Genomic DNA, 10,069 nt, shown 5'->3' on the forward strand with positions numbered 1-10,069 from the left:
GGGGAAAGAGAGACCATTTAGTCTCCAGGGGCGGGGTTTCTTCTGCCCCGCCCCCTCCCTCAGTGCAGAAGACATAAAGGCCTTGATTCAAGTTAGCCTTCTGGCCCGTACCAGGTGAACTTCGGAGGTGAGGTCCTGGGGGTTGAGAGACTGAAACTAGCAAAAGAGGGGCGCTGTGGACGAGGAGGTAGGTAGGACCCACTGAGGTTGTACTGGAGTATGAAGGTGGGAATGAGGGGTCGGGGGAGAGGGCTGGTGGGGGCTCTCTTCTCCCAAATGCACTGGGCCCTCTGGACTTACTGGGCTTGGGGTCTTGTTGCAGAGATGAAGCTGCTACCAGTCCTTGCAGGACTCCTGGCCGTTCTGGCTGTGCCCCAGAGCTTTGAGGGTGCCAGTCCAGGTAATGGTGCAGAAAGAAGGGAAAAGGGTGTGTTCGGGGTGGTTCTGAGTCTCCAGGACTTGGCACAGGCCACCCTAGCTCTGGGGCCCATTCCTGACTTTGTGACCCCTTTTCTGGGCAGCTGTCCTGGAGGAGGTAGAGACTTCAGTGGTACTGACCTGCATGGAGGAAGCCAAGCGACTAGTCGACACGGCCTACAAGGAGCGGCGGGAGAGGTGGGGTGCCGGGCACTTCCCAGCTCTGGGCACGGCTGCCCCAGGTCTTTCAGAGAAGCAACTTGACACGGGGATGTCGTGGGTGGGAATAGAGCCCCTGTTTGCCTGTCGGTCTTAGTGTCTTTGGGTTTGAGAATACCTTCAAAACCATCCCTCCACATGGCCTTGCCTCTGTCTGGACACCCAGATCCACACTCTGTTTATAAAGAGAAACCTTCTTCCTGTCTGTGGTTCTGTCTGCACTGTCCTGCATGCTGGCCTGGGGCTAGGGCTCTGCGGAGTATCCCCCACCCCACTGTCTCTGGCCTCACTCCTCCCTTCTCTGAGCAGCATCAAGAGGCGTCTTCACAGTGGCTTGGCCAGCCCCATGGAACTGCTGGCCTACTTCAAGCAGCCGGTGGCAGCCACCAGGACAGCTGTGCGGGCTGCCGACTACCTGCACGTGGCCCTAAGCCTGCTGGAGGGGAAGCTGCGGCCTCTGCGGCGGGGGCCCTTCAACATCACTGGTACTGCCACCCCTGCAACCTTGGTCTCCTGCTCTGCTAGTGACCTCGGCCATCTCCCAGTGACCCCCACCCCCCATTCTTCTTCTGGGGAGTCTCAGGTGCTCCGGGATCTGCTTTCTGTGCCCTCAGACTGGGCCCCCAACCAAGACTCCCCAGCTTAGAATAGGAGATGAGGGGACTCGCCAACCACGCCCCTCTTTCCCTGGCCCCAGACATGCTGACACCGGCCCAGCTGAATCTGCTGTCCAAGTCTAGCGGCTGCGCCTACCACGACGTGAGGGTGACGTGCCCGGAGAACGACAAGTACCGTACCATCACAGGTCACTGCAACAACAGGTGCGGTCGGCTGCGGGTGGCCCCTGGCAGGCGGGCGACTCCCCCCGGGGCCACCTCACGTCAGCGCCCGGCCCTCCCTCTGCAGACGCAGCCCCACGCTGGGAGCCTCCAACCGCGCCTTTGCGCGCTGGCTGCCGGCCGAGTATGAGGACGGCTCCTCGCTGCCCTACGGCTGGACGCCCGGGGTCAAGCGCGGCGGCTTCCCGGTGCCCCTGGTGAGCGCCGGCCGGCGGTGGCGGGTGGGAGGTGGGGGGCGAGGCCCGGCCCCGAGGCGCGCGGGGTCCCAGGTGCCCCCTGACGCTCCGTGTCCCGCAGGCGCGCGCAGTCTCCAACGCCATCGTGCGCTTCCCCACCGAGCAGCTGACCCCGGACCAGGAGCGCTCGCTCCTGTTCATGCAGTGGGGCCAGCTGATCGACCACGACCTCGACCTGAGCCCGGACCCGGGTGCCCGGGTCTCCTTCGTCGCTGGTGTCGACTGCGAGACCAGCTGCCTGCAGCAGCCGCCCTGCTTCCCGCTCAAGGTGCTCCCTTCTTTCCGCCCCGCCGCTGCCTGCCCAGTGGGGAGAGGGGGAATCCTTCCTGGAAACGGCCACCTCCCTCGGCGCCTTAGAGTTCCCTCCCCAACAACTAGGGCTGGCCCTGCCACCAACTTGCCTCTGCCTCCCGTGCGGAGGACCTTCGGGGTGCCGGTGCCAGGTGCTCAGTCCCTTTCCTCCTCACTGAAGACCACCTCCTCACCCGGGCCCTTGGCACACATTGCACAGAGCCTGGGCTGTCGGTTGCAGGAGGGCTGGAGGAGACTGGATGGTTGAGGCACAGTAGGGAGAGGAGTAGAGAAAGGTCGGAGAATGGCTGAGAAGGAGAGAGGGAGAGGAGACAAAGGCTCGGGCCAGAGTGAAAGACAGGAAAGGGACGGGGAGGTGGGGTGGGGGGAGCAGGAAATGAAAGAGGAGGCTAAAAAAAAAAAGAAAGAAAGAAAGAGGAAGCTAACTGAGTTCGAGACAACATCCAGAGAACAGGGGAGTGAGGGGCGGAGACCCTGGAGTAAAGGAGGAAGAGAAGGGACGTTTAGGCAAGGACTGGCTGGCCCTCCTCCAGGGGGCCCGCACATTCCCCATTCCAGCCCCCAAAGCTGGTAGCTGGGAGGAACACCGCAAGTGCAGCCTCAGGCAGTGAGTCTCTGTGGGCCTCCAGAGGCCCCCCTGCAGGCCGAGGGGGCCAGAAGTCCTGAAAAGCCCTCCTTTCGGTGTCTGGGTCTCCCCCTCTGGTCCTGGGTTCCAGGCTGCTTTGGAGATGGGATCAAGGCCTTGGGGGTAGGGGGTGGACAGGCGGAGAGCCAGCCGGCCCTGTCTGTGTGTCACAGATTCCACCAAATGACCCCCGCATCAAAAACCAACGTGACTGCATCCCCTTCTTCCGCTCGTCGCCGGCCTGCACAGACAGCAACATCACCATCCGCAATCAGATCAATGCGCTCACCTCTTTCGTGGACGCCAGCATGGTGTACGGCAGCGAGGAGCCTCTGGCCGCCAAGCTTCGGAACACGTCCAATGGGCTGGGGCTGATGGCTGTCAACACCCGCTTCAGCGACAACGGCCGGGCCCTGCTGCCCTTCGACACCCTGCATGATGACCCCTGCCTCCTCACCAACCGCTCAGCGAACATCCCCTGCTTCCTGGCAGGTCAGCCCGGAGTGGGAACCTGGGGTGGGGGGTGGAGGCCACAGGGGGCCTGTTTGTGAGCAGCCTGTGGGTCTGCACTTAGACGGACTCGGTCTGCTCCCTCACCAACTTCACCTTAGTCCAGTTGCCTTGGTGACAAGTTGGATGGAGCCGGGAAGGCAAACAAACCAAAAAACCCAAACTGAAACTAACAAAAAACCAAAAAGCCAAACCTAAGAAGGAGACTCAGGGATGGGTGAGGAGCCTCTGTCCTTTGGTCCATCCCTTTCTCCATCTCTCCTTTTCCCTCTGGACTCTGGCAGAGAGATGGGTCCCCAGGAACAGTGAACCTTGGGGACAGAGAGGAATGTGGCATCCTCACTCTCTAGGACGGCATCATCTGCCTGTGGTAGCCACGCGCCAAATGTGGCAATTTTCATTTAAATTTAAATGAATTCAAATTAAATTAAATAAAATTCCGTTCCTCTGCCGGTCTAGCCACATTTCAGGTGTTCAGCAGCCTCCTAGATTAGTGGTTCCCATGTCGGGCAGCACAGATGTAGAACGTTTTCATCAGTTCCGAAAGTTCTATGGGATGGTGCAGCTGCAGACTATCCCCTCCTGCTGTCTTCAGTCCCTGTAATATGAGAGGGTGAAATTTAAATTTAAATTTAAACGTGTGGCAGCTCTAGGGAAGTGGTTGGAGCAGTAATGGTGCCCACGCCTAGAAATTTTCCAATGTGGTTCTTTTTTAATATTTTATTTAATTTTTTAAAAAGATTTGTTTATTTGGGTGGGGGAGGGGCAGAGGGAGAGGGAAGAGCACTCTGGAACATGATATTGGGCTTCATCTCAGGATCCAGAGATCATGACCTGAGCCGAAATCGAGAGTTGGACATTCAACTGACTGAGCTACCCAGGAGCTCCAAGATGTTATTTTTAAGTAATCTCTACACGCCACCTGGGGCTCGAACTTATAACCCCCAAATCAAGAGTTGCATGTTCCACCAACTGAGCGGCCAGGCACCCATTCAGTACTTTTTTATTTTTTAAGATTTTATTTATTTATTTGAGAGAGATTTTATTTATTTATTTATTTGAGTGAGGAGAAGGGCAGACTCCCCGTGGAGCTGGGAGCCTAATGTGGGACTCGATCCCGGGACTCTGAGACCATGACCCGAGCCGAAGGCGGTTGTCCAACCAACTGAGCCACCCAGGCGTCCCCCGTTCAGTATTTTTTAACGGAAATCCGTTAAATCAGGGTAGTGGTCCTGAGGCCCTTCTGTTCACATCTGGCCTCCCAGCCTCTCCTCCTGTTGGCTTCCAGTGGCCTCTCCTCTGCCTGGACACTGGGGAGGAGAGTCAAGGTCAGCTCTGGTCCACACGGAAGCCCATACTTTTCTGGGCTAGTGAGGGAAAAGAAGGGCTCCTTCTCCGGCTATGGCCGCCCCCATCCTGGAATCAAGCTGCGTGTCCTGGGCCTGGATCGTCATGACCCCTGGCCGCTCATGGGATAGTAAAACCTGCTCTCAAAGAATTTCTTTCCCACCAGCATCTGGAGCTGATAAAGACTGGACCCAGCGTCCTGCTCAAAGGGTCTGGCCCCAGTTCTCTGGCCTTCCAGAGAAGAGGTGGGGAGGGCTAGAGGGATTAGAGTTCTTACTTGGCTTTTGTTTTTTTGTTTTTTTGAACAGTCTCAGCGGACTGTAAGCACCCTAGGACCCAGGCCCTCCCCCCCTCCACTCCTGGGAGCAGGAGCAGGCTTCAAATTAGCATGTAGTAAGGATGGGGATGGCAACTCTGATCAGATGGTAGTGGCTTTCTAGAGTCTTGTGTTGAGGTTGCATCCAGTTTGAGCAGGAGAGAGTGCTGTGATCATTAGCTGTTGTGCACAGGCATGGAAATAGGGAGGGCCAACGAGCACGCTACATCTTGGCCCTCCGTGCATCAAGGGAATAAGTCAACCAGGCAGTTCACGGATCACCCACTTTGTAGCCAGCACGGTGTTAAATTCCACATGTCTCTTCGCGAGCTGGATGGAGGGCCAGTTACAAAAAGGCACAAACCTTGGTCCTCATCCTCTAGGAGCCCCCAGTCTCGGCTACCAGAATGTGGCCAGTCATGTGTCAGCTCTGTTGCCTACTGAATGAGCATCTCCACCCAACAGGACCTCTACACAGAGGAGGAAGTTATCATGGTGGACTTGGGCATCAAGGGAGGACCTCCTAGAGGAGGTGAAAACTAAGCATGGTGTGGGAAGATGGACAGAGAGGAAGTCTGGGTCTCAGACCTTGACTGGGGGAGAGAGTTTCGGGGGAGCAAGTCCTTCCTGATGGGATCTTAGGAATGACAGCAGCTTTTGCTTCCCCAAGGCGATATGCGCTCAAGTGAGATGCCTGAGCTCACCTCCATGCACACGCTCTTTCTGCGGGAGCACAACCGGCTGGCCACAGAGCTCAAACGCCTGAACCCCTGCTGGGATGGAGAGAGGCTCTACCAGGAAGCCCGCAAGATTGTGGGAGCCATGATCCAGGTAGCAGGCCTGAGTACTGGCAGTGCCAGGGGTCAGACAGGCTTGGGACATGCCTACATCATATCCTAGCTGGGTGACCTGGGGCAAGTTAACCCCCGCCTCCCATGAGCCTCAGCGTGTGCAACCATGATGCTGTAAAGATTGAATGATAAGTGTGAAAACACCTAGCACCTGACAAGGGTCACTTGGCTTCCATCCACTCCTTCCTAGGCTGACTCCCCTTCTGCTTCCTGTCTATGGGGAATGGTTTCGGGAGGGTTAAACGCGTGGGTCTGCAGTGCCTGATGCACCGTAGCTGGACAGTAAATGCTTTCCTTTCCTCCTCTCCTTGTGACTCCTGGCTCCTTTACCCACTCAGCTCTATCCTAGCTCACCCAGTCTCCTCACCCTTGGTTAACCCTGGGAAGTGCTTCTGGTTCTCTGTCCCAGCTTCTGATGCTTCAGCATTCCCATCCTCTCCCCGAGACCACACACACACACACACACACACAGAGGCATGCAGGCACACGCATGCGCACCCTTTTTATACTCTTAGACTCGGAGTGGGAGAGAGAAGCAGGTGTGGAGGGTAAGTTTTTGCTTTGCACTAAGAATGTAAGTGAGATTCACTGAAGCCTCAGAAGATTCCAGACTCTAGAACCTATGACTCCTGTTTGCCCTGGGGGAAATCATCTAGGGTGGCCCTTTTCCTTTGTGCTTCCCCTTCTCCGCAAAGGCCTGTTGAACCCTAGGGTGAGCCAAGTGCTTGCTGGGCCCTGAGGAATTTCAAGAGAAATGAGATACAAGCCTGGCCCTCAGGAACTTATAAATTAGGAGGAAAAAAGACTGGAGTAACTTGAGGGCAAAGGATCTGTTGATTAACAAAGCTCTTCGTTATTTAATCCTTTAAGGCAGAGGGTAGGGTAATTATCCTTAATTTACATTTGAGTAACTGGGGCTCACCGAGGTTCAGGACTGGTCCAGGGTCACACAGAGTGGTGGAGCTCGGTGCCACCCTTTTAGACCCAGACCCAGTGCTGTGAGAGACAACTCCCTGAACTGGACAATGGAGGGGACCCCCCCCCCAAAACCAGGAGCAGCTGACAGTCTGCACAGAGGGTGAGTGGGGACTCTTCCTCAGATCATCACATACCGGGACTACCTGCCCCTGGTGCTGGGACCTCAGGCCATGAGGAAGTACTTGCCACCCTACCGCCGCTACAATGACTCGGTGGACCCCCGCATCGCCAACGTCTTCACCAATGCCTTCCGCTATGGCCACACCCTCATCCAGCCTTTCATGTTCCGCCTGGATAACCAGTACCGGCCCATGGGGCCCAACCCCCGTGTTCCACTCAGCAAGGTCTTCTTTGCTACCTGGAGGGTAGTGCTGGAAGGTGAGAGGGACCTCGGCCAGACTCAGTTCACCTGACTGCTTCTGTATATAGTACTAAACCCAGGGATGCAGATGGTTCGTAGGGAGCTGGGTCCTTCCTGTGTATTATGATTCTTAGTGACCCAGGAGCCCAGGGGAGGATGGGTGCACCCCAACTTGCAAATCTAAATGGCATTATCCCCTGAGACCTCGATTCCCCAGCCAAGACCTGCCCACTGAGGCCACCTTGGCACCAGGAGCTGCGTGTTGCCCAGCTCTCTTCTGCCATGCTCTGATGGCACCTGGGACTTTTTCCTAACTCCAGTCTGAACTCTGGCTGCTAAGCCAGACCCTTCCCCAAGCTTATTCCTCTTGTCCCAGGTGGCATTGACCCCATCCTGAGGGGCCTCATGGCCACCCCTGCCAAGCTGAATCGCCAGAACCAGATCGTGGTGGACGAGATCCGGGAGCGGTTGTTTGAGCAGGTCATGAGGATCGGGCTGGACCTGCCTGCCCTGAACATGCAGCGCAGCCGGGACCACGGCCTCCCAGGTGAGGGGCTGCAGGAGTCCCCCAGGTCCCCCACTTCCCCCTCTAGGGTCCTGCCCTAGAGAGTGCCCCCAGCTGCCCAGGTGGGCTGGAAACCTGGCTCCATCACATATCATGTTGCTGTGTTTCACAGGAACTTTGAGGGGGAAGAGATTATTATCACTTTCATTTTACAGATGAGAAAACTGAGGCTTGCCCAGGTTCTTCTCCAGCCAAGTCAGTGATCGAGCTTGAATTTCAACCCAACTTAGCCTAACCCCAAAGCTTGTGCCTAAATTATGGGACAGCTGGTTTGGCTGAACCCTCTAGACACACCTCCCCCCTCATAGGTCTGAGATCTTCAGAGGGGGACAATGAGATGTACCTATACTTGGAGGCTGTAGGACTTATGGCAGTTTAGGATCTGCCTCACAGTGGGGTGGGGCAAAGGAAAGAGAGAGGGCCTTGGCCCCTCAGTTCAGGGTTCCCTGGGGGCTTAGAGCCTGGGAGAAGGTGCTCTATGTCCTCCTCTTCCTCATGTCCCTCAGTAGAGGGTCGCGGCCTCGATCATGGTCATGGTCATGGGGTGTTGGCGAGGTGGGTTTTGTGGGACCCTCCCTCACCTGCCGTTCCCCTCTCCCCCGCCCTGCAGGGTACAATGCCTGGAGGCGCTTCTGCGGGCTCCCCGAGCCCAACACGGTGGGCGAGCTGGGCACAGTGCTGAAGAATCTGCAGCTGGCGGAGAAGCTGATGCAGCAGTACGGTTCGCCCAACAACATTGACATCTGGATGGGTGGCGTGGCCGAGCCCCTGGAGCCCTTAGGCCGCGTGGGCCCGCTCCTCGCCTGCCTCATTGGGACCCAGTTCAGGAAGCTCCGCGACGGTGACCGGTGAGGGGCGGCGAGCGGCTCAGGCCAGCCATGTGGTTGCAGGCCTGTTCTCAAACCTCTGGGGATGGGGGCACTTCTACCTGTGAAGGGAGGAGCAGGAAGGGATCTGTGGTTTTCCAGGGTGTTCCGGGGCCTTGAGTTCATCCCTCATATACTCTGAACCTACTATGCAGCCAGGAGGGCCCTGGACCCCCCCTTGTGAAGGAGGGAAGACAGAAAGCACAGCTCTTACTTACTCCTCCGGTTCCGGGGTGCTCTCTGTTAAACAGTCCCTAAGGCTCTGCTAGTGTTGCGTCATCTGCCACGCTCAGTTCTTACCTAGTCCGTATTACACCCTTGGGAAAATGAAAGAAAAGTGTCCCTCTCTGGGTGGAGCCATTGTAAACCGACAGCAAGGTTCTCTGCGCCACCCTGGACATGGCCCCGGGCCAGAGCGCAGGGAGTCGTGAGGGAGCACCGGCCCAGCTCTCCGTGCAGCTTGAGTGGGGCGCCGAGGGTGCTCCCCTCCACCGCACTGTGAGGAGGGCCCCACTCGTGCGAAAGCCCCTGTAATGCCGGGGTTCCCGGAGCCCTCCCAGCCGTGGAGCTGGTGTCTGCGGTGGTGCTCTTACATCCAGGGAGCTGCTCAAGTCAGCAGAGGTGCCCCCGGACGATGCAGCCAGGGCACAGTGTCCGCGGGTGTCCCCATGCAGGTTTTGGTGGGAGAACACGGGCGTGTTCAGCAGGCAGCAGCAGCAGGCGCTGACCAGGGTCTCCCTGCCCCGTATCATCTGTGACAACACGGGCATCACCACCGTGTCCAAGAACAACATCTTCATGTCCAACATGTTCCCTCGGGACTTTGTCAGCTGTAGCACACTCCCTAAACTGGACCTGGCTTCCTGGAAGGACAGTGACTAGAAGCTGGGTAAGGGGGTGTGCTGGTGAGGGGTCGCCTGGGCAGTCCCCAGGCTGGTTCCCTGGGGGCCCCTTCCTGAGGTGAGCTCTTCCCTGTTCCGCCCGAGAAGATGAGTGTGTGTGTGTGTGTGTGTGTGCAGTATGTATAAGTTGTATTTCCTGTGTGTGTTTTCTGAGACCGTGGGTAGTGTTTTGTGTGCTGTGTATACGAGTCGTTTATATGAGCGTGTGTTTGCTGATCATGGAGGGTTAAGAATACGGAGGAGAGTAGCGTGTGGAGGCTGGCTCCGAGCCAGCCCGCTGGGTTCAAATCCTGACTCTGCCGCTCTCCCACTGTGTGACCTTGAACAAATGACTCAACTTCACTTTTCTTGAGAAAACCTTGAGTTTTCTTCTTTGCAAACCAAAGCTGTCGTGGCTCCTTAGAGGCTCTGTTTACACCACGTCTGGCCCCAGGGAGCATATACCTGAGTGTCCAGGCTAGCGGAGGTGACCCAGTGACCCCTGGGGAAATGACCATGAGCAGTTAGGCTGGGTGTGCTGGTTGAGCTGTGGGCTCAGGGGTGCAGGGCTCGGCCGGTGGCTCCCCTCTTGCTTCCTTACACTGTTCTCTTGCTTGTTCCCAGGAGCCCCCCTGGAGAGGAAGTGGGGCCCATTGGCCCTTCTGTGCCATGTTTTTGTACCTGACGTGACAATAAAGCGCCACTGATGGGGATCTTCACTCTGTCGTTGTCTGCTATAGGGCTGG

General features: G+C 57.1%; 1 protein-coding gene across 1 annotated transcript; it reads left to right on the forward strand.

Annotated features, from left to right (window-relative positions):
- The first annotated feature begins 284 nt into the window (after positions 1-284).
- MPO (myeloperoxidase) lies at positions 285-10,042 on the forward strand. The gene is made up of 13 exons (XM_044250507.1): positions 285-400; positions 522-615; positions 946-1,121; positions 1,334-1,457; positions 1,543-1,672; positions 1,773-1,979; positions 2,822-3,140; positions 5,492-5,652; positions 6,773-7,028; positions 7,388-7,558; positions 8,187-8,424; positions 9,117-9,331; positions 9,948-10,042. Exons 1-12 carry the CDS (start codon positions 325-327, stop codon positions 9,322-9,324), a joined length of 2,160 nt encoding a protein of 719 aa, XP_044106442.1. The 5' UTR covers positions 285-324; the 3' UTR covers positions 9,325-9,331; positions 9,948-10,042.
- Positions 10,043-10,069: the final 27 nt, after the last annotated feature.

This window comes from Neovison vison, chromosome 5 (genome assembly GCF_020171115.1).
Source record: "Neovison vison isolate M4711 chromosome 5, ASM_NN_V1, whole genome shotgun sequence".
In the NCBI taxonomy this organism is placed as follows: domain Eukaryota; kingdom Metazoa; phylum Chordata; class Mammalia; order Carnivora; family Mustelidae; genus Neogale; species Neogale vison.

What these genes read in the sequence shown, in the direction of transcription:
- MPO (XM_044250507.1), top strand. Translation starts at nt 325, where the DNA reads ATGAAGCTGCTACCAGTCCTTGCAGGACTCCTGGCCGTTCTGGCTGTG. An exon ending in CTTTGAGGGTGCCAGTCCAG is followed by an intron (nt 401 to 521) that starts GTAATGGTGCAG and finishes TTTTCTGGGCAG; the next exon opens with CTGTCCTGGAGGAGGTAGAG. An exon ending in ACAGGTCACTGCAACAACAG is followed by an intron (nt 1,458 to 1,542) that starts GTGCGGTCGGCT and finishes CTCCCTCTGCAG; the next exon opens with ACGCAGCCCCACGCTGGGAG.